The sequence below is a fragment of the Oncorhynchus clarkii genome, chromosome 23 (assembly GCF_045791955.1).
Source record: "Oncorhynchus clarkii lewisi isolate Uvic-CL-2024 chromosome 23, UVic_Ocla_1.0, whole genome shotgun sequence".
NCBI lineage: Eukaryota > Metazoa > Chordata > Actinopteri > Salmoniformes > Salmonidae > Oncorhynchus > Oncorhynchus clarkii.
The window spans coordinates 16,315,001-16,339,740 of NC_092169.1; the positions used below are offsets into that span (position 1 = coordinate 16,315,001).

General features: G+C 43.7%; 1 protein-coding gene across 1 annotated transcript in view; it reads left to right on the plus strand.

Moving 5' to 3' along the window:
• The window catches only part of LOC139381503 (glutamate receptor ionotropic, delta-1-like), a 451,280-nt gene that overhangs the window by 263,506 nt on the left and 163,034 nt on the right, over positions 1–24,740 (plus strand). The window contains exon 4 of the mRNA XM_071125103.1: positions 15,623–15,828. Within this exon, the coding sequence (XP_070981204.1) occupies positions 15,623–15,828 (206 nt within the window). The remainder of the gene's footprint in view (positions 1–15,622; positions 15,829–24,740) is intronic.

Consider the following 24,740-nt stretch of genomic DNA (forward strand, 5'->3'; position numbering starts at 1 on the left):
CACTACCATAGCAATGGCTGTTACAGTATATGACCAGCCCAGTTCACGCTATTGTATGAAAATGAGCCGCCCCCCACATACATAGTGTAACTTCTGATGACTACTTCTGATACTACACCTGATGACTGCTTCTGATGACTACATGACTACCCCTGATGACTACTCCTGATGACTACATAACTACTCCTGATGACTACATGACTACTTCTGATGACTACATGACTACCCCTGATGACTACTCCTGATGACTACATAACTGCTCCTGATGACTACATGACTACTTCTGATAACTACATGACTACTTCTGATAACTACATGACTACTTCTGATGACTACATGACTACTCCTGATGACTACTCCTGATGACTACATAACTACTCCTGATGTCTACATGACTACTCCTGATGACTATATGACTACGTCTGATGACTACAGGACTACGTCTGATGGCTACTTCTGATGACTACTCCTGATGACTACACGACTACTCCTGATGACTACTCCTGATGACTACATGACTACTCCTGATGACTACATGACTACTCCTGATGACTACATGACTACTCCTGATGACTACTCCTGATGACTACATGTATACTCCTGATGACTACATGACTACTCCTGATGACTACATGACTACTTCTGATGACTACATGACTACTGCTGATGACTACATGACTACTCCTGATGACTACATGACTACTCCTGATGACTACATGACTGCTCCTGATGACTACATGACTACTCCTGATGACTATATGCCTACATGACTACTCCTGATGACTACATGACTACTCCTGATGACTACTCCTGATGACTACATGACTACTCTTGATGACTACATGACTACTCCTGATGACTACATGACTACTTCTGATGCCCACTAACTATCTAAAGATAATACAAAGTTTGTTGAATTCTGTCTAACATCCCAATTAAGCCTTAATTGCACCCACACACATGCACATGCATGCACATACAGTACACACATACACACACACACATGTGGTAATATTGATCATATATGCATATCATATATACATTGCATGCGACCCATAGTAAGACTAAGCAATTAGCCTACACGACTAGCATTAGGCAATGAGTGGACGTTGACTAGCAAGAATTGGTATGAGAGAGGAATAATAATGGCAGATATTTAATACCATTGTAAAATGAATGAAATCACATACAAGGCATACAGCTTAAGTTACAAACATTACCGTGCAATACTCTAGGTATGATCAGAGAGGGAGAGAGAGAAGTCCTAGCCTGAAAGGCCATGCTCTAAGTGGTGCATGGGGCGGCAGGTAGCCTAGTGGTTAGAGTGTTGGGCCAGTAACCGAAAGGTTGCTGGATTGAATCCCCGAGCGGACAAGGTTAAAATGTGTGCTTCTGCCTCTAAACAAGCCAGTTAACTCACTGTTCCCTGCTAGGCTGTCATTGTAAATAAGAATTTGTTCTTAACTGACTTGCCTAGTTAAAAAAAAAGAGTCCCTGGGGTGGTGAAAGAGAGAGTTGGTATCTCACAAGTGCAGTTCAGGAACAAAAAAGAGTGAGACAATGAATCTAAGACCCTTTTTTTAAGCATCTGAGTTGCTTGGATTCAAAATATGAGTTGTTGAACAGTAGTCTTACTGTAAAGTTAACCTCCAATCAGATATCAGCCCTACAGGATGTAAAGACAACAGAACCTCTGCTACCCAGAGGTGTGACAATAGGGGATTGGTGAGATAACGCAGAGAAGGCCGAATTCCTATAACAACACAAAGGAATTGTTGATTAAAGTCACTTTGGGGGCTGGGCCGCGCTACAAAGACACACGCATTAGTGCGCGCACACACACACACAAAATGAGGTTACCATGGTGTCTCCCGGCCATGCGTGTCAAGCTGTGATCAGAGGCACTAAAGTCGATTAGAGTCTGAGTAATCTAGTTAGGCTGCATTAACATAGACAGAGGTCGATATCATGATTGTCAGAGGAAGAGGGAGGATGAGGGCTTGTCTTTATAATGGCATTTTCCTCAGTACACAACAGGCTGATGCACTCACAATTTTAGGGATCCTTAGTGGAGCAGCAGTCTACGGCATTGCATCGCAGTGCTAGAGGCATCACTACAGACCGGGTTCAATCCCAGGTTGTATCACATCCGGATGTGATCGGGTGTCCCATAGGACAGAGCACAATTGGCCCAGCATCGTCTGGGTTAGGGGAGGGTAGTCCGTCATTGTAAATAAGAATTTGTTCTTAACTGACTTGCCTAGTTAAATAAAGGTTAAATAAATATAATAAAATATAGAGTGCATTTCCATAAAGATGTACGTAATACATCTGTAATGTATGTAATACAAGTGCTATTTTCCATCTGCCAGCAACTTTATTTATGAAGGTGTTATGAGAGCAAATGTTTTCTAATTAATGCTGGAGTCAATTAAATCTTAAGCAAAGGTTATTAAATGGGTTTGTGCACAATTATGTACAGTATAATGCAGAATTACACAATACATTTCATACTCCAGTAGGTCTGCAGAGATGTCTTACAGTTGGTTTGCGAAACAGCTTATTTATGAACTAATGTAAAAATGTCTACCTTCTGTTCAGAATATACTATTATGCCAAAAAAAAGTAGCCTATTTAGTTTACATTATTTGTGTGATGAAGCTAAGTCTCTGAGGTAGAGTATTTCAACCTTTTAAAACCGGATTTGTATTCCTAAGTGATGCTTGAGAAAACATGTCCAGAAATCTGACCCATAATTCCCCATTAATCGTCTTTTCTGCCTCCTGTCTATGGCCAGGATAGTGTAGCTGTGCTCTGGAACGCCGCCCAAGGTTTAGCACTGGGACTTTGAAGTCTGCATCAGCCATCTTAGCCTGTGCCCTCTCCCTGAGCTGTTGCCTTTCATCCAGGATTCATCTTGTGATGGTATGAGATAGAAATGCCACTGAACACTTTTTTTGGGGCAGGACCAAAGTTGATGCTGTTGTATTCCCCATACGTTTGCCTTTGGGAATGACTTGAGCAAACCTGCCCATTTTCCGTGAGGCCTCATTTCCAGTCCATCGACTCTCCTCTGCTTTTAAGGTGGAAACAGAATAGTGTTTTTTTCCACCAATGGAAATCTTGAAACCAATCATTTATTTCCCCCTGTTTCATAATAGGCTAGGCAAACTTGAGACAGAGAGAATGTGTGTGTGAGAGTGTGCTAGAAAGAAAGTATGTGTGTGAGAAAGAGAGAGAGAGAGAGGGCAAGGTGAGAGAGAAAGAGAGAGAGAGAGAGAGAGAGAGAGAGAGGGAGAGAGAGAGAGAGAGGGCAAGGTGAGAGAGAAAGAGAGAGAGAGAGAGAGAGAGAGAGAGAGGGCAAGATGCGTGAGAGAGTGTGTGTGTGAGAGTGTGTGTGTGTGAGAGAGAGTGTGTGTGAGAGAGAGAGTGTGTGTGAGAGAGGGAGTGTGTGTGAGAGAGAGAGTGTGTGTGTGAGAGAGTGTGTGAGAGAGAGTGTGTGAGAGAGAGTGTGTGTGAGAGAGAGAGTGTGTGAGAGAGAGTGTGTGTGAGAGAGAGTGTGTGTGAGAGAAAGTGTGTGAGAGAGAGTGTGTGTGTGAGAGAGAGTGTGTGTGTGAGAGAGTGTGTGAGAGAGAGTGTGTGTGTGAGAGAGAGTGTGTGTGTGAGAGAGAGTGCGTGAGAAAGAGCAAGCGAGAGAGTGAGAGGGCAAGGTGAGAGAGAGTGTGTGTGTGAGAGAGTGTGTGTTTGTGAGAGAGAGAGAGGGCAAGATGCGTGAGAGACTGTGTGTGTGAGAGTGTGTGTGTGTGAGAGAGAGAGAGTGTGTGAGTGTGTTTGAGAGAGTGTGTGTAAGAGAGTGTGTGTGAGAGAGAGTGTGTGTGAGAGAGTGTGTGTGAGAGAGAGTGCGTGAGAAAGAGCAAGCGAGAGAGAGAGAGGGCAAGGTGAGAGAGAGAGAGAGGGCAAGATGCGTGAGAGAGTGTGTGTGTGTGTGTGTGTGAGAGAGACAGAGAGGGCAAGATGTGTGAGAGAAAGTGTGTGTGTGAGAGAGAGAGAGAGAGAGAGAGAGAGAGAGAGAGAGAGAGAGAGGGCAAGATGCGTGAGAGAGAGTGTGTGTGTGTGTGAGAGAGAGAGGGCAAGATGCGTGAGAGTGAGTGTGTGTGTGAGAGAGTGTGTGTGTGAGAGAGAGAGAGTGTGTGTGTGTGAGAGAGTGTGTGTGTGTGAGAGAGTGTGTGTGAGAGTGTGTGTGTGTGAGAGAGTGTGTGTGTGAGAGAGAGTGTGTGTGTGTGTCTGAGAGAGAGTGTGTGTGTGAGAGAGAGTGTGTGTGTGTGTGTGAGAGAGAGTGTGTGTGTGAGAGAGTGTGTGTGTGTGAGAGAGAGAGGGGGCAAGATGCGTGAGAGAGTGTGTGTGAGAGTGTGTGTGTGTGAGAGAGAGAGAGTGTGTGAGAGAGAGTGTGTGTGAGAGAGAGTGTGTGTGAGAGAGAGTGTGTGTGAGAGAGAGTGCGTGAGAAAGAGCAAGCGAGAGAGAGAGAGAGAGGGCAAGATGCGTGAGAGAGGGCAAGGTGCGTGAGAGAGAGTGTGTCAGAGAGAGAGTGTGTCAGAGAGAGAGAGAGAGAATATGTGTGAGAGAAAGAGGAAGCGAGAGAGCGAGAGAGAGAGAGAGGGCAAGAAGCGTGGGAGAGAGAGTGCATGTGAGAGAGCGTGTGTATGAGCGAGGGTGTGTGTGAGATAGAGTGTGTGAGAGGGAGAGAGTGTGTGAGAGAGAGTGTGAGCATTAGAGAGCGTGTGAGCATGAGAGAGAGTGTGAGCGGGTGAGCATGAGAGAGTGTGAGCGTGTGAGCAGGAGAGAGAGTGAGCATGAGAGAGAGTGTGAGCGTGTGAGCATGAGAGAGAGTGTGAGCATGAGAGAGAGTGTGAGCATGAGAGAGAGAGAGAAAGAGTGTGAGTGAGAGTGTGTGTGAGAGAGAATGTGTGTGAGAGAGAGTGTGTGTGAGAGAGAGTGCGTGAGAAAGAGCAAGCGAGAGAGAGAGGGCAAGATGCGCGAGAGAGGGCAAGGTGCGTGAGAGAGAGTGTGTCAGAGAGAGAGTGTGTCAGAGAGAGAGAGAGAGAATATGTGTGAGAGAAAGAGGAAGCGAGAGAGCAAGAGAGAGAGAGGGCAAGAAGCGTGGGAGAGAGAGTGCATGTGAGAGAGAGTGTGTATGAGCGAGGGTGTGTGTGAGATAGAGTGTGAGAGGGAAAGAGAGTGTATGAGAGAGCGTGTGTGTGTGAGAGCGTGTGTGTGAGAGAGAGTGTGAGCATTCGAGAGCGTGTGAGCATGAGAGAGAGTGTGAGCATGAGAGAGAGTGTGAGCGGGTGAGCATGAGAGAGTGTGAGCGTGTGAGCATGAGAGAGAGTGAGCATGAGAGAGAGTGTGAGCGTGTGAGCATGAGAGAGAGTGTGAGCATGAGAGAGAGTGTGAGCATGAGAGAGAGAAATAGTGTGAGTGAGAGAGTATGAGAGAGAGAGAGAGCGAGAGTGAGTGTGTGAGCATGAGAGAGCGTGAGAGAGAGGGCAAGAAGCGTGTCTTATTTTAATGAAACATTCTCATTTCATTAAAACCTCACCCCCGCCCTTAAATAAAACACTAGAATATATCCTGTACTGCATACATGTACCCTACTCACCTGTCACACGATACAAAACACCACATATCACAATAACAAACAAAAACTCACCACTTCTACAACCATATATCCAAAACATCTTCCCCAGTTATACAGACAGCCCCCCAGAACACACCATATCTCCTGAAACATCTCCACGCTTTTTATCATTTTATAGAACTCAAATTCTACCCTAAGGCGCGTAAAGACCATCCCATTAATAGTAAAGGGTCTGTTATTCCACCACCTTTGACCCTGTTCCTCCTTGTTATCCAAATAGCTAACTTTGCCTGAACAAACAGAAAATTCAGCAAAACACATTTGACCTTTTCCTTATTTGAATACCTGTACCCCATTATAAACATCCCAAGAGTAAAAAATACCCCCAACCTCTCGCACAGACATTCCAACATAGACATTATTGGCATTAACCTGGCGCACACAGAAAACGCATGAATCACAGTTTCTCTTATAACACAGAAAGGACACCCCTGCCCGACTCCCGGTTCAATCCATGCCAACCAGCTGTTAGTGGCTAGGGCTCCATATAGGACCCTCCACTGGAGGTCCCCTGACCTCTTTGGTGCTGGGGGTTTGTAGAGCCCCCCTCCATCTAAAACCCACCATACTCTCCTCCCCACAAACCCCCTTCCACTGATGTGCCTTCACTCCCGTTAGGCTCCCAATGTTCCCTTACTTAAGAGGTTGTAGAGGGCTTTACCTCCCACCCCCTCAAACTCCCCCAGGTTCGGAGTTACAAAATCGAACAAGTCATCCAGACCCCCTTGCCAGTCCCCAGTCTCTGCCGTCACCTGCAGTGAAAAGGTGGCCCCTCCCCCTTTGGCCGCTCAAACACCCCCCTTACCGGCTCAGACAGTGCCTCCTGGACCTCCTCCAAGAATCTCTCCAGCAGCCAAGAGACATTATTCCTGTTTGTTGTGCCAGGACTTCCTGGGTTTTCCACCCCTCCTCTCCCAGCAGTCGCAGGTCATCCAACCTTAGTAAGCCCACCGCCATCAGTCGCCTCTGCAGGGTGGCCGACTGAACTGATCTCAAAGGGATGGCTGGGTTGTTGAAGATAGCCTCCTCCCACAGCCCAGGCTCCACACCCCTTCTCATGTGGGCCTTAGCAGCTGCCAGGCCCTCAGCACTGCAGAGTAATAATCTGAGAGACCTGCTGTACTCAGCCTCTCCAGCTTCATGAGGAACAGCTGCCAGTCCAACCCTAATCCGCCAGCTCTCCTCAGCAGCTCGCATGCTGGTTCCCTCCAGCCAACATCAGTATGGCACAGCAGTCTCTGCTTTCCGCCTTTAGTCGGAACGCAGCCACCCTGTTCTCCAGTTCCACCAGGCCCTGTCCTCTTTCGTGGACGGTCATGTACAACACAGCCGCCCCCAGCCAGGTCTGTGAGCAGACCGGCGGGGGTTTGAGGACAGCCAGTTTATGCCACAGGGAAAATGCCACCAGGTTGTTGATTATCAGCACCCTCCCTCTATATGACATGAGACAGGAGCCACCTCCACCTGGCCAGTCTTGACACCACTGCCTGTGACAGCCCCTTCCAGTTCTTCCTGACCCACCTCTCCAAGCCCAGGTACACCCCCAACATTTGAAGCCCTTCACAACCCAACTGCAACCCCCCAGGAAGCAGAGGAGGGGCCCTATACCCCAATATAACAGAGCTTTTCTCTTGCCCCAGTTTATTTTAGCTGAAGAAGCTCCCTCGTACACCTTCAGACTGGTCTCTAGTGCCTTCATATTATGCCCATCCCTGACCATCACAGAAACGTCATCTGAATACACTGACACTGCTATGCCTGTCCAACACACTTCCTGCAGTCTCCTGCGTAGCAGGCCCAAAAAAGGCTCAATGGCTAGTGTATATAACTGCCCAGATAGAGTCTAATGCTGAGCCCCCCTCCCACCTTGACCATACATGACACCCCAGCATACAACAGCTTCACACAGGTCAAAAAACTATTCCCAAACCCAAACACAGACATCACATTAAACAGATACTCATGGTCCACTCTATCAAAGCCTTCTCTTGATCTAAAGAGACCAGTCCAAAGTTCACATTAGAACCTCTCGACAAGTCCAACATGTCCCTGATTAAGAACAAGTTGTCCGTGATTGAGCGTCCTGGTACATAATATGTTAGGTCCTTATGTGCTATCGAGTCCAGATGGGACTTCAGTCTGTTAGAGAGGACCTTGGCAAATATCGTGTAGTCCGCACAGAGCAATGCCACAGGCTTCCAGTTCTTAAGTTCACACAAGTCCCCTTTTTTGGGCAGGAGAGTCAGAGCTGCCCGACGGCAGCTCATCGGCGACTCTCCTACCCCGACACATTCACGCAACAAGCAAAAGAAGAAGACTGTTTTATAAAACTCCACTGGGAGTCCATCGACGACATCTGGGTTACGGCCTATGCCAGTTCATGGGACAACAGAGGAATGTCCATTTCATCCCTCTGTGCCAGAGAGAGCTTAGGGTGTTCTGCAAACAAGACCTGAGCACACAGGATCACACATTTCTGCCCTATACAACTCAGGTTAAAACTCCACAGTTCGCTCCCGCATCTCTCCCACTACAGAGGTCACCCGCCCATCAGACAGCCGTAGACAATGCATACCCTTGGCTTCACCGCTCTGTCTTTCCAAACCAAAGAAGAAGGAGCTGGGAGCGTCCATCTCCTTGAGCATAGAGAACGTAGCTCTTACAAGTGCTCCCTTTGTTTTAACTTGGAAAAAACTACCAAGGTCCCTACGTAATTCAGCTAAATTAGCCTGGAGGCCTACATTGCCTTGCCCCACTATCTCTACCTCCAACTCACCAATACAACGCTCTAGTTCCCCCAATACTCTCCTAGCCTCTGAGGATGAGAGAGCTGTATACTGTTGATTGAAAAGCCAAATTCGTACTTTCCCTACATCCCACCATTGACTCAGAGACTCATTCTCCTCTCTTCGCTGCCCCCAACTTTCTCAAAAGGTCTGCTAACTGAAGCAAAAAGTGGTATCTTGTAAGAGCTTTACATTAAACTTCCAAACTTGGCCTGCCGGGGCCATGGTGAAATAGATAGCCGAGCCATGGTTATGTGGTGATCCGAAAACCCCACCGGGAGAATGGTAGCGCCCAACAGCCTATTGCTCCGATTCCTGGACATGTCAAAACGATCAAGTCGGGCTGCACTCACCCTAGCCCCAAAAACCTTCACCCATGTACAGTGCCTTGCGAAAATATTCGGCCCCCTTGAACTTTGCGACCTTTTGCCACATTTCAGGCTTCAAACATAAAGATATAAAACTGTATTTTTTTGTGAAGAATCAACAACAAGTGGGACACAATCATGAAGTGGAACGACATTTATTGGATATTTCAAACTTTTTTAACAAATCAAAAACTGAAAAATTGGGCGTGCAAAATTATTCAGCCCCTTTACTTTCAGTGCAGCAAACTCTCTCCAGAAGTTCAGTGAGGATCTCTGAATGATCCAATGTTGACCTAAATGACTAATGATGATAAATACAATCCACCTGTGTGTAATCAAGTCTCCGTATAAATGCACCTGCACTGTGATAGTCTCAGAGGTCCGTTAAAAGCGCAGAGAGCATCATGAAGAACAAGGAACACACCAGGCAGGTCCGAGATACTGTTGTGAAGAGGTTTAAAGCCGGATTTGGATACAAAAATATTTCCCAAGCTTTAAACATCCCAAGGAGCACTGTGCAAGCGATAATATTGAAATGGAAGGAGTATCAGACCACTGCAAATCTACCAAGACCTGGCCGTCCCTCTAAACTTTCAGCTCATACAAGGAGAAGACTGATCAGAGATGCAGCCAAGAGGCCCATGATCACTCTGGATGAACTGCAGAGATCTACAGCTGAGGTGGGAGACTCTGTCCATAGGACAACAATCAGTCGTATATTGCACAAATCTGGCCTTTATGGAAGAGTGGCAAGAAGAAAGCCATTTCTTAAAGATATGCATAAAAAGTGTTGTTTAAAGTTTGCCACAAGCCACCTGGGAGACACACCAAACATGTGGAAGAAGGTGCTCTGGTCAGATGAAACCAAAATTGAACTTTTTGGCAACAATGCAAAACGTTATGTTTGGCGTAAAAGCAACACAGCTGAACACACCATCCCCACTGTCAAACATGGTGGTGGCAGCATCATGGTTTGGGCCTGCTTTTCTTCAGCAGGGACAGGGAAGATGGTTAAAATTGATGGGAAGATGGATGGAGCCAAATACAGGACCATTCTGGAAGAAAACCTGATGGAGTCTGCAAAAGACCTGAGACTGGGACGGAGATTTGTCTTCCAACAAGACAATGATCCAAAACATAAAGCAAAATCTACAATGGAATGGTTAAAAAATAAACATATCCAGGTGTTAGAATGGCCAAGTCAAAGTCCAGACCTGAATCCAATCGAGAATCTGTGGAAAGAACTGAAAACTGCTGTTCACAAATGCTCTCCATCCAACCTCAGTGAGCTCGAGCTGTTTTGCAAGGAGGAATGGGAAAAAATGTCAGTCTCTCGATGTGCAAAACTGATAGAGACATACCCCAAGCGACTTACAGCTGTAATCGCAGCAAAAGGTGGCGCTACAAAGTATTAACTTAAGGGGGCTGAATAATTTTGCACGCCCAATTTTTCCGTTTTTGATTTGTTACATTTTTTTGAAATATCCAATAAATGTTGTTCCACTTCATGATTGTGTCCCACTTGTTGTTGATTCTTCACAAAAAAATACAGTTTTATATCTTTATGTTTGAAGCCTGAAATGTGGCAAAAGGTCGCAAAGTTCAAGGGGGCCGAATACTTTCGCAAGGCACTGTATACTGTCTTGTGTTGGGATGTTTAGTTCTCCAAACATCCACTAGGTCGAACTGATTAATGATGTCCCTTAACACTCCCACTGACACTGAATGAGGCTCTTCCCCATTTCTGTTTTTCGTAAAATCCATTGTACAGTTCCAGTCCCCGCCGACCACCAGAGTCTCCTCAGGCGCTACCTGTGAGAGTTCCTGTCTAAGACACCCAAATAGAACCCCCCTCTCGCTCCCTGTGTTAGGTGCATACACATTTATAAAGACAAAACCCATGTTGTTAATTTCTGCTTTTACAACAAGCAGCCTACCCCTACACACCTCCTTTGAGTAGCAAATTGTTAGACAGACCCGGTACAAAAAGAACTGCCACCCCTGCACAAAAATTTGTCCCATGACTCAACACACTTGCCCCTTTCCACCATAGCCCCCAGTCAACTTCATTTAACACAACACTATGTGTCTCCTGCAGAAACAACACCTGTACTTTTTTTGGTTTTACAAATTCACCCAACACACTCCTCTTTCCTGCATCTCTGGTGCCATTTATATTGAGCGAGCCTACCCGAAGAGTCTCCATAAGAAGTGGAAGTGAAGCCAGCAAAGAAAGAGACCAATAGCAAAGCTCAAAAAGCCCCAGTGCCAGAAAGAAACTATACATCTAAACAGTGTCTGAAGGTAGACCTTTAACCACTTCCTCAACCTAAACCGTTTCCTGGGTGAGAAGACACCATGTCCCTCATTTTTCATAGCATGTTGTACTGATCTTACAAACTTTTTCGGATCAGAAAAAAAGGCCTCAAGATTAACGTTTTTCCCCTTGGTGTCATTCAGGGACCTTGTCAGTTCCCTCAACATGTACTTTGACCCCTCTGCTTGACTGGCTGCCAGCTCTGGACCCATTGAAGAGGAGTCTGAAAAAAAACTCCTCATCATCTTCCTCCTCAGACTCACTTTCCTCCTCATCTTCATCTCCCATCCTGACCACCTGCCCTTCCTCTCTGGTCAGGGCCCCTGCTCCCAGCACCAGGCAAAGGTTCCTTGGTGCCTTTGACCACACCAGCCTCTCCACTCCCCCCTCCTTTCTTCTCCCTCTTTTTCCTTTTCCACTTGACACCCTTCTCCCCCCCCCCCCAGTCTCTTACACTTCCCCACTATACTATCCTCATCCACAAGCATAACCTGACTAGACCCAGCCTCATCCACTCCACCCTCCATAGTATGACTAGACCAAGCCTCTGATACACCACCATCCATAGCCTGACTAGACCCAGCCTCTGATACACCACCATCCATAGCATGACTAGACCCAGCCTCAGCTACCCCACCATCCATAGCATGACTAGACCCAGCCTCCGTTACACCACCATCCATAGCATGACTAGACCCAGCCTCTGATACACCACCATTCATAGCATGACTAGACCCAGCCTCAGCTACCCCACCATCCATAGCATGACTAGACCCAGCCTCAGCTACCCCACCATCCATAGCATGACTAGACCCAGCCTCCGTTACACCACCATCCATAGCATGACTAGACCCAGCCTCAGCTACCCAACCATCTCTAGCCTGACTAGGCCCAGCCTCATCTACACCACCATCCCTGGCATGACTAGGCCTAGCCTCATCTACACCACCATCCCTGGCATGACTAGGCCCAGCCTCATCTACACCACCATCCCTTGCATGACTAGGCCCAGCCTCTGCATCTCATTTCCCCCTGCACGTTGACCTAGATTTCCCTCACTGGCGTTTGTGCCCTCACCTTTTCTATGGCCCTTATGTGGGCACGCAAAGCTCTTATGCCCCAAATCCCCACACTCAAAACACTAGACTATCTGTGCTGGCAAACCCTGTGTAGAGCCCCTCCCCATGCCTCACTCTAAAATGCACATTTAGCTGTTGCTCATTGTTATTCAGAAACATAAACACTTGCCTCCGGAATGAAACAACGTGCTTAACGGCATCTGCCTGAAAACCTTCCGACAGTACACGAAAACCGCTAGCAAAACGACTCAGCTCTTTCCTGATTTGATCATCCGTAATAAACGCAAATTTGCAACTACCACCCTTGTCGAAGGGTTAGAAACAGGCAAAATTGGCACCAACAGACCCCTTACAAATATTCCACTAGCAATTAGCCTACCAACCAAATTTGCTCTTTTCATGAACACAACCACAGCTTTGTTCATTCAGGATGCGGAATGTATAAATTCAGCTCCTACCTGTTCACCAACTGCAAGCAGAACCTCCTCCACTTTAACTCCATTCTCAGGAACACACCTGAATCCGTGCCGTATCGACAGCGTCTCCTCCGCGCTACGCTGAGAAGCCATCACGCCATCAGTTCCAAACCCCAGGAAATTGAATCTGTCCTATTCCACCCTAACTTTGAAAAAACCTGTGAATACCGCTAAAACAAATCATACATTAACCATCCACCATAGAAATTAAAATTTAAAGAAAAGACCAAGAACAAAATCAAGAAAAAAAGTTAGGACAGACCCCTCTACACCAAACACTCAAACTCCCAAAAACTCCCAGCATGCACTGCGAGAGAGAGAAAGAAAGAGAGAGAGAGGGCAAGAAGCGTGTGAGAGAAAGATAATGTGAGAGAGAGAGAGTGCGTGTGAGAGTGTGTGTGTGTGTGTGTGTGTGTGTGAGAGAGAGAGAGAGAGAGAGAGAGAGAGAGAGAGAGAGAAAGAGAGTGAGAGAGAGAGAGTGTGTCTGAGAGAGAGAGTGTGTGAGAGAGAGAGTGTGTGTGATAGTGTGAGAGAGAGAGAATGTGCGAGAGTGTGAGAGAGAGAGAGAGTGTGTGTGAGAGAGAGACTGAGAGAAAGAGCGAGAGAGAGCAAGAGAGAGAGAGAGAGAGGGCAGGAAGCGTGAGAGAGAGAGTGTGAGAGAGTGTGAGAGAGAGTGTGTATGAGAGAAAGAGCAAGAGAGAGCGAGAGAGAGAGAGCAAGAAGTATGAGAGAGAGAGAGTGTGTGTGTGAGAGAGACAACACCTTTGATTCAAAATGAGAAAATACAATGTTTCTAAGCTATGAAGAGTACAGTTTGGAAAGTACAACACAAATGACATTCCTGGTTCTGTGCATTTGTTCATGGTGAAATGAGGTTATTGTGGCCAGACATGGACCAATAGTTTTGCCCAAAGAATCACAAGGAGAAAGCAGAAGATGTGCACAATATTGGTCTTCTTCATGAATTGGTCAAGTGTTTTCTTGTTATTGTATTTTCCCTTTGTGACCCTGAGTAGTATAAACACAACATATACTGAACAAATATATGAACGCAACATGAAACAATTTCAAAGATTTTGCTGAGTAACATGAAATCAGTCAGTTGAAATAAAGTCATTAGGCCCTAATCTATGGATTTCACATGACTGGGCAGGGGCCCACTGTGGAGCCCCCTTCTCCCCTCTGACGATCCCTCAGGTGAAGAAGCCGGATGTGGAGGTACTGGGCAGTTGTGAGGCCGTTTGGACGTACTGCCAAATTCTGTAAAACAACGTTGGATACAGTTTATGGTAGAGAAATTAAGATTTATCTGAAAACAGCTCTGTTGAACATTCCTGCAGTCAGCATGCCAATTGCATGCTCCCTCAAAACTTGAGACATCTGTGGAATTGTATTGCATGACAAAACTGCACATTTTAGAGTGGCCTTTTATTTCATCTGTGTAGTGATCGTGATGTTTGATCAGTTTATTGATATTCCACACCTGTCAAGTGGATGGATTATCATGGCATAGGAGAAATGCTCACTAACAGGAATATAAACAAATTTGTGCACAACATTTGAGAGAAGTAAGCTTTTTGTGTGCATGGAACCTTTCTGGGATCTTTTATTTCAGCTCATAAAACATGGGACCAACACTTTCAACGTTGCGTTTATATTTTTGTTCAGTGTATATTACCACGGTCAGCTCTCTACCCACTCTAGTGTACAGTATGTGTGTATGCTGTCTGATATACAGTGGGTGTGTGTGCGTGCGTGCGTGGGTGTGAGCGAGCGTGCGTGCGTGCGTGTGAGCGTGCGTGCATTTGTGTATGCGTGTGGCTGCGTGAGACTCTGAACACTGATGAGGGTATTGAATGACTCATCAATCCTCTAGAGGTGCAAGGAGAGAAGATTTGGAAAAAACTCAAACCCACACACAGCAGATTGCCACTATTCCCACTGTGGGAAGTGAGACACTCTGCAAACGGCATGGTTCACTTCTCTTTAAAAACCCAGTTTGACATTTGGTACGGCTGCAGCTACAGATGTAGGCTTCATTATTCTCGTTGGAGAGTCCAGTTTCCATTCACCTTTGATTTGCCTGTTCAGTAGAAACTCTCTGGAGAGGTTTCCCTCCACATTTCTCAGGGAGATCGCACACTGCCTCTTCACTGGCTGTGACCTATAAACAGAGAAAAACTGTGCATTGAAACTGAAGCATCATAACAGAAACTCAAATACCTGTTAAAACACAATTAATATTGCCTACAGAGTGGCGCATTGGTCTAAGGCACTGCATCTCAGTGCTAGCTGTGCCACTAGAGATTCTGGGTTTGAGTCCAGGCTCTGTCGCAGCAGGCCACGACTGGGAGACCCATGGGGCGGCGCAAAATTGGCCCGCGTCATCCGTGTTAGGGGAGTTGGCCGGCAGGGATGTCCTTGTCCCATCACGCACTAGTGACTCCTGTGGCGGGCCGGGCGCAGTGCATGCTGACACGGTCGCACCTTCGCCTCTCCCGAGTCTGTACAGGAGTTGCAGCGATGAGACAACACTGTAACTACCAATTGGATACCACGAAAAAGGGGTAGAAAAATATTTATATAAAACACAATTGATATGCTGGCTTATAACAAAATTAAGCACATCTGTTTATGCTGGTTGCTGAAAGCTGTTCACTTTTATTGCCACTGAAATGAGCTGAGAGCTGAGAATGAAAATTCCTGAAAACCTGTCCAATATCCTCCAGAGAAGGGAAGCGCATCTCTCGTTTTTCCTGGAAGGCCCTTTGGACCTAAATGTCAATGTTTTGAACAAAAAATGTAATAAAATAATCAGTTAAACAGTTAAACCTAGTTACAGTTGCACCTCCTTATATTTTTGGCTGCATTTTGAACTGTTTGTCTCTGCTTCTCTGTCAGACATCCGCGGGTTGCAAACATTCCTGGACCAGGCGTCTCGGCAGGGTCTGGACGTGTCTCTGCAGAGGGTGGACCGCAATGTGAGCAGGGTGTTCACCAACCTGTTCAGCACCATGCGGACCGAGGAGCTCAATCGCTACCGGGACACTCTGCGGCGGGCCGTGCTGCTCATGAGCCCCCGAGGAGCACAGGTGTTCATCCACCAGGTGAGTGGTGTGTTGACCACCATTATGCTTTCCTTATTTTCTGTTTGGGATTAACTGAAAGGTCAAATGTTCATGTTATTTTGATTTATTAACTTTTTTAATCAGGGGAGCTCAATTGAGACCAGGGTCTCATTTTCAATGGTACCCTGAGCCAATAAAGTAAAATATAATAAAAAGAACAAGTACATTACATTAGAACATCACTAACATCACAGCCATCATAAACAAGTTATTAAATAAATCAATCAAAACAATTGCAGACCTCTGTGAACTCATTTATCATCAGGGTTATAAAATGCCCTATGGCACCAGGGAACAGTGACGACCCATCATTCAGGGCTTTTGAGCCCCACCTGTTTAGCATATATATATATATATATATATATATATATATATATATATATATTTTTTATATATATATACAGTACCAGCCAAAAGTTTAGACACACCTACTCATTCAAGGGTTTTTCTTTATTTGTGCTATTTTCTACATCAAAGCTATGAAATAACATATGGAATTATGTAGTAACCAAAAAAGTGTTAAACAAATCGAAATATATTTTAGATTCTTAAAATTAGCTCCCCTTAGCCTTGCTGACAGCTTTGCACACTCTTGGCATTCTCTCAGCCAGCTTCACGTGAAATGTTTTTCCAACCGTCTTGAAGGAGTTCCCACATATACTGAGCACTTGTTGCCGGCTTTTCGTTCACTCTGCGATCCAACTTGTTCCTAAACCATCTCAATTGGGTTGAGGTTGTGTTATTGTGGAGGCCAGGTCATCTGATGCAGCACTCCATCACTCTCCTTCTTGGTCAAATAGCCCTTACACAGCCTGGAGGTGTGTTGGGTCATTGTCCTGTTGAAAAACATATTATAGTCCCGCTAAGCACAAACCAGATGTGGTAGCCATGCTGGTTAAGTGTGCCTTGAATTCTAAATAAGTCACAGACGGTGTCACCAGCAAAGCACCCCCACACCATCAAACCTCCTCAATGCTTCACTTCACTTCACACACTTGCGGAGATCAAACGTTCACCTACTCTGATTCTCACAAAGACACCAAAAATAAAACATTTGGACTCAAAGGACATATTTTTACCGGTCTAATGTTCTTTGCTTGTATTTCTTGTCCTGAGCAAGTATCTTATTCTTATTGTCTCCTTTAGTAGTGTTTTCTTTGCAACAATTTGGCCTGAATCACGCAGTTTTCCCTGAACAATTGATGTTGAGATATGTGTCTGTTACTTCAAATCTATGAAGCATTTATTTGGGCTGCAATGTAACTCTAATTAACTTATCCTCTGCAGCAAAGTAACTCTGGGTCTTCCTTTCCTGTGGCACTCCTCATGAGAGCCAGTTTCATCATAACGCTTGATGTTTTTTTTTGACTGCACTTGAAGAAACTTAAAAATGTCTTGAAATTTTCCACGTTGACTGACCTTCATGTCTTAAAGTAATGATGGACTGTCGTTTCTCTTTGCTTATTTGAGCTGTTCTTGCCATGATATGGACTTGATATTTTACCAAATAGGGCTATCTTCTGTATACCACCACTACCTTGTCACAACACAACTGATTGGCTCAAACGCATTAAGAAGGAAAGACATTCCACAAATTAACTTTTTACAAGGCACACCTGTTGATTAAAATGCATTCCAGGTGACTTCCTTATGAAGCTTGTTGAGATAATGTCAAGACTGTGCAAAGCTGTCATCAAGGCAAAAGGTGGCTACTTCGAAGAATCTCAAATATAAAATATATTTTGATTTGTTTAATACTTTTTTGGTTACTCCCTGATTCCATATGTGTTATTTTATAGTTTTGATGTCCTCACTATTATTCTACAATGTTGAAAATAGTCCAAATAAAGAATAACCCTTGAATGAGTAGGTGTGTCCAAACCTTTGACTGGTACTGTATATACATACAAATATTTGTTGTGTGTTGCCTGTTTTGCATGTTATTTTTGCATTAATATGTGTCACGTATAAGTTTGGAAACAATGTAAAAAAATAAATAAAAAAATGTTGAGTTAATAAAGCTCCATACAAACAAGGTCTCTTTTTTGCTTTTTTAGGTAAGGCAGCTCCAAAATGCAGGTGTTTCAGCCTAGCTCATTGCTTTCTGTGGTGGTGGGGCAGTCAGTGGAAAATGTGGAGCGTAAGGGTTGGTAATGTTCTCTAGTTGCGCCGTGATTGGCTCAATGTTCTGTCACTCACGGGGACACTACATCACCGCAAAATCTACGGGAAGAGCTAAAAATGTCATTAGAAGTGCCATCTAAGAAGGCTCAAGGTCATTGGCCACAGATAAAATGCAGTCAAGTCACGTTATATCTACCGTAACATTTATTGGACTGATCATGTCAACATCATACTTTCAAAATCTTAGCTAGGAAGCTAGACAAGCAGTCATCATCATGAATCATGTTGACAATCTACTGGTAAATGATTTTCAATCCTTGTCATATAAAACGTATCAGTGCTCATTGGCCATTGGACATAAACATTAGACAACAAGTTGGAAATAAAATTTTTGACAATGAGTGGTTAGGAAGGAATCAATGGCTAACTGCAAGTGTTGCAAAGCCATCACAAGCCTGCTCTTCAGTGGAGTGGGTGTGTGGTCCAAGTATGGGTTTAAGGGTCTCTTTTACAACGTCTTGTAACTAGGGGGCAGTATTTTCATTTTTGGAAAAATAACGTTCCCAGAGTAAACAAGCTATTTTGTCAGGACAAGATGCTAGAGTATGCATATAATTGACAGCTTAGGATAGAAAACACTCTAAAGTTTACAAAACTGTAAAAATATTGTCTGTGAGTATAACAGAACTGATATTGCAGGCGAAAGCCTGAGAAAAATCCAATCCGGAAGTGACTCATGTTTTGAAAGCTCTGCGTTCCGATGTGTCCCTATTGAGCAGTGAATGGGCTATCAACCAGATTCCTTTTTCTACGTATTCCCCAAGGTGTCTATAGCATTTTGACGTAGTTTAACGCGTTTATGTTGAAGAATGAGCGAGCGTAAGCGACAATATTGCGTAAGTGGTCACCTGATGGCTCTCAGAGTGATTCTTGCGTAAAATACAGAGGTAGCCATTTTTCCTCTCGGTCCTACTGAAAAGCCAATTGTCCCGGTGGATATATTATCGAATAGATATTTGAAAAACACATTGAGGATTGATTATAAATAACGTTTGCCACGTTTCTGTCGATATTATAGAGCTAATTTGGAATATCTTTCGCCGTTTTCTTGACCGCAATTTCCAGTCAATTTCTCAGCCAAACGTGAAGAACAAACGGAGCTATTTTGCCTACAAAAATAATATTTTTGGAAAAAAGGAATATTTGCTATCTAACTGGGAGTCTCGTGAGTGAAAACATCCGAAGCTCATCAAAGGTAAACAATTTAATTTGATTGCTTTTCTGATTTTCGTGACCAAGTTGACTACTGCTAGCTGGACATAATGCTATGCTAGGCTATCGATAAACTTACACAAATGCTTGTCTTGCTTTGGCTGTAAAGCAGATTTTCAAAATCTGAGACGACAGGGTGATTAACAAAAGGCTAAGCTGTGTTTCAATATATTTCACTTGTGATTTCATGAATAGGAATATTTTCTAGTAATATTTATGTCCGTTTGCGTTATGCTAATTAGTGTCAGATGATGACAACGATCCCGGGACACGGGATGGGTAGTTACAACAGGTTGGATTAACATTCACATGCAACACCATGGGCCAGAAAAGGTTGAATACATTGCCCATGCTGTCAACCCAACAAAAAACTAGGTACTGGGAAATCTCACTAACAGGGGTGTAAACTAATTTCTGGACAACATTTGAGAAGTAAGCTTTTTATGTGTATGGAAAATGTATGGGATCCTTTATTTCAGCTCATGAAACATGGGACCAACACTTAACATGTTGTGTGTATAGTTTTATTCAGTGTATATATCCTTCCTTATTATTTTGTTGAAGTCAGTGAGTTATAGGTATGATATAGCGTAGTAGGAAATTAGTGTCTGGATATTATGTCCACTTATATTATGTCCATTATGTCCAGACTTCAGTGAAAGGCAATGTGGATGTTAAGAGCATTACTAGCACTCAGTAGCACTGTGTCATCTTGCTCAAGGGTCCACCAACCTTATTTGTATCCCTGTGAAAAGGTCTATCCCTGCTAAGATAACTACTCCGGTCCAAGGTCTACTCTATTCTTCACATTTACCTAGGTATCAGTCTGTGGTATTGATATCTCAATCATTCGCTATTTGTTTAGGTCTACCTTCTCCCCAGTGTCCCCTCTAACTCTATCTTTATCTTCCGTAGTGTTAACATTCTTATTATATTAAACCCTAACCGCTCAGGTCCACTCTCTTATTTAGTGACTCTCCCTCTTGCATCTATTATCACTTTATTCTCACAGCCATTCTCCATAGTCTTGACTCTTTCCCAAGAGTACAATAATTCACTCTCCCCATTGTCCACATAGTCACAGATGGTAACCTTCTACCTTTGACCCTTCCTGAATCTACTGATATAAGATGGAAAGGGCTGGACATGACCTGTATTTGTAATCACAGCACGATTCATTGCCTCAACACACACAGAACACAAACGATGGCATCAAAAATAAGCTTTCATGCTCACTAAGCACAAGGGCCTATCCCTTTCTATGATCCCATCACTGCCACTCAGCTGCAATCCCACCCACAGTGTTATTGAAAGGGGATGATTATAATTAAGCATGTCCAACACTGTTTTCAGCATTAGCATTTTAAACATAATGAAATGTCTCAGCACAGCTATCCCCCCAAAAGTCTCCAGCTCAATTAGACTGGCCAGAATGATAATGAAGGTCTCTGGTGTTGATTGCTTGAGCGGCGTCATTCGGAAGAAGTGAACTCTTCATTTTGGGCACATAAAGTAGCACTTTGAGTCGGCTAATAGCAAGGTAAGTGTTAGACATTGAATAGAGGACTCAATTTCCCCCATGCTGGTTTTGTTATTGCAGCAGAAGCAGCATGGGGATATTCTGTTATCCCAGAAGATATTACGTGAGCCAGAATGTTTTTAATGAGGATATACAGTGCCTTGCAAAAGTATTCAAACCCCTCTGATTTTTTCACGTTTTATTGTGTTACAGTGGGATTAAAATGGATTTTATATATACAGTGGGGAGAACAAGTATTTGATAACCTGCCAAATTGGCAGTGTTTCCTGCTTACAAAGCATGTAGAGGTCTGTAATTTTTATCATAGGTACACTTCAACTGTGAGAGATGGAATCTAAAACAAAAATGCAGAAAATCACATTGTATGATTTTTAAGAAATTAATTTGCATTTTATTGCATGACATAAGTATTTGATCACCTACCAACCAATAAGAATTCCGACTCTCACAGACCTGTTAGTTTTTCTTTAAGAAGGCCCCCTGTTCTCCACTCATTACCTGTATTAACTGCAACTGTTTTAACTCGTTACCTGTATAAAATACACCTGTCCACACACTCAATCAAACAGACTCCAACCTCTCCACAATGGCCAAGACCAGAGAGCTGTGTAAGGACATCAGGGATAAAATTGTAGACCTGCACAAGGCTGGGGTGGGCTACAGGACAATAGGCAAGCAGCTTGGTGAGAAGGCAACAACTGTTGGCGCAATTATTCGAAAATGGAAGAAGTTCAAGATGACGGTCAATCACCCTCTGTCTAGGGCTCCATGCAAGATCTCACCTCGTGGGGCATCAATGATCATGAGGAAGGTGAGGGATCAGCCCAGAACTACACGGCAGGACCTGATCAATGACCTGAAGAGAGCTGGGACCACAGTATGAAAGAAAACCATTAGTAACACACTACGCCGTCATGGATTAAAATCCTGCAGTGCACGCAAGGTCCCCCTGCTCAAGCTAGCGCATGTCCAGGCCCGTCTGAAGTTTGCCAATGACCATCTGGATGATCCAGAGGAGGAATGGGAGAAGGTTATGTGGTCTGATGAAACAAAAATAGAGCTTTTTGGTCTAAACTCCACTCGCCGTGTTTAGAGGAAGAAGAAGGATGAGTACAACCCCAAGAACACCATCCCAACCATGAAGCATGGAGGAGGAAACATCATTCTTTGGGGATGCTTTTCTGCAAAGGGGACAGGGCGACTGCACCGTATTGAGGGGAGGATGGATAGGGCCATGTATCGCGAGATCTTGGCCATCAACCTCCTTCCCTCAGTAAGAGCATTGAAGATAGGTCGTGGCTGGGTCTTCCAGCATGACAACGACCCAAAACACACAGCCAGGGCAACTAAGGAGTGGCTCCGTAAGAAGCATCTCAAGGTCCTGGAGTGGCCTAGCCAGTCTCCAGACCTGAACCCAATAGAGCATCTTTGGAGGGAGCTGAAAGTCCGTATTGCCCAGCGACAGCCCCGAAAACTGAAGGATCTGGAGAAGGTCTGTATGTAGGAGTGGGCCAAAATCCCTGCTGCAGTGTGTGCAAACCTGGTCAAGAACTACATGAAAACGTATGATCTCTGTAGTTGCAAACAAAGCTTTCTGTACCAAATATTAAGTTCTGCTTTTCTGATGTATCAAATACTTATGTCATGCAATAAAATGCTAATTAATTACTTAAAAATCATACAATGTGATTTTCGGGATGTTTGTTTTAGATTCCGTCTCTCACAGTTGAAGTGTACCTATGATAAAAATTACAGACCTCTACATGCTTTGTAAGTAGGAAGACCTGCAAAATCGGCAGTGTATCAAAGGAATTCACCTTTCAGCAGGACAATAACCCACAACACGTGACCAAATCTACACTGGAGTTGCTTACTAAAAAGACAGTGAATGTTCCTGAGTGGCTAAGTTGCAATTTTGACTTAAATCTGCTTGAAAATATATGGCATGACTTTTGATCTTGATAGATCTTGAAGAATTTTGAAAAGAATAATGGGCAAATATTGCACAATCCATGCCTGTAAAGCACTTGTAGACTCAACCAAGAAGACTAACAGCAGTAATCAATGCCAAAGGTGGTTCTAACATGTTTGACTCAGGGAGCTGAATACTTATTCAACAACTATATTTTAGTTATTTAATTTCTATTAAACTTTTTTTTTAAGTTAGAATTTTTCTTCCACTTTGACATTAAAGTATTTTGTGTAGATTGTTGACAAAACATTACAACTGAATCGGTTTTAATCCCACTTTGTAACACATACAATTGTGATGAAATCCAAAGGTTCTGAATAATTTTACAAATCACTGTAGTATTTAATTATTGTAAATATCCACTCATTTTTTTGATCTCCTATAATTATTTGTAATATGTGTTCTCTAGCTGGAACCAATAACTTAGATCTCTGTACTGGTATAACGCCGATATGCAAGTGTGCAGTACATACTGTAAACAGTATATTGGCTTGTGGTAATTTCCAGTCTAGATATGAATCTATTTTCATTCAGACAAGAATGAATGAATACAAGTTCCTCACCACCTGCTCCCCTTTTGATTTGCTTGTAGGTCTAATCGCCCAATGCACCATCTTGTCTTGGTGATGAGATACAAGCAATGAATGCAATCAGATTAGAGCTGTCTCTGATGAAAAAAGATCTTGGTCGACCAAAAGTCGTCTGTTCTTTCGACCAATCAATTGTTGGAAATGTTTTTACATGTATTTTTCCATATATAGACAGACACCCTATGTGTTTTAATAAAATCAACTATATATGCATTGATTTAGTCTAATATTTTAAGCTGACTGTTTGATGAAATAAGACACAAATGACTCAAGAGGGAGCCAGAGATCAAGATAACCATAAGAAATAAAAACATAACCTGTCCCGACACATTAACTTGTGTCCAGCCTGAAGCTCCTTGCAACATTGTATCAACTATTAACTTGGGTCCGGCCTGAAGCTCCTTGCAACATCGCATAAAATATTCTGGGCCCTCAGAGTTTCCCACGCCAGTGAGCTTGGGACAGACACAGCTGTAAGCTATTTGCGCAATGGATAAGAAGTAATCAGGCCTATTTTATGACGTTTCCACTGGATCAAAGCCTGACATTTTTCCCTTTCACACTGAGTGGTTGTCGAAAAGGGGAGTGTGAAAGATTTTGATATACATTGAGGAATTATTGTCAGTCTCAATGGATGTAAAAACAGACTTTGCTTGCTGTTTGAGGTGATGAAAAAATTACTCTGAGAATCGCAACAGCTCATTAGTGGTGGTAAATTAAGTCAATCAGAAATACTATCAGATCCCCAAATGGACAAATGTACATGCCTCCATTTGTATAGGCCAGGTAGCCTATACATCTAGTTCTATGCGTAATCAGGTGTGAGTCCTTACTCAACATTGACAGGAGCACTCCAAACAAAACATAATGACTAAATTGACAAAACTCGGAAATGGAATGAAATAAACCATATTCTTGTTTCACACAATTGTAGCATAGGTTGTACCATATCCAAACAAACATTGTAGATTTGAAATTATAGGAATTAACGGTAAATGTACTATTAGTGATATATAGTACCGGTCAAAAGTTTGGACACACCTACTCATTCCAGCATTTTTCTTTATTTTTATTGTTCTCTACATTGTAGAATAATAGTGAAGACATCAAACTATGAAATAACACATATGGAATCATGTTGTAACCCCAAAAAGTGACAAATCAAAATATATTTTAGGTTCTTGCCATTCTCTCAACCAGCTTCATGAGGTAGTCACCTGGAATGCATTTCAATTAAGGTGTGCCTTGTTTAAAGCTAATTTGTGGAATTGACTTCCTTCTTAATGTGTTTGAGCCAATCAATTGTGTTGTGACAAGGTAGGGGTGGTATACAGAAGATAGCCCTATTTTGTAAAAGACCAAGTCCATATTATGGGAAGAACAGCTCAAATAA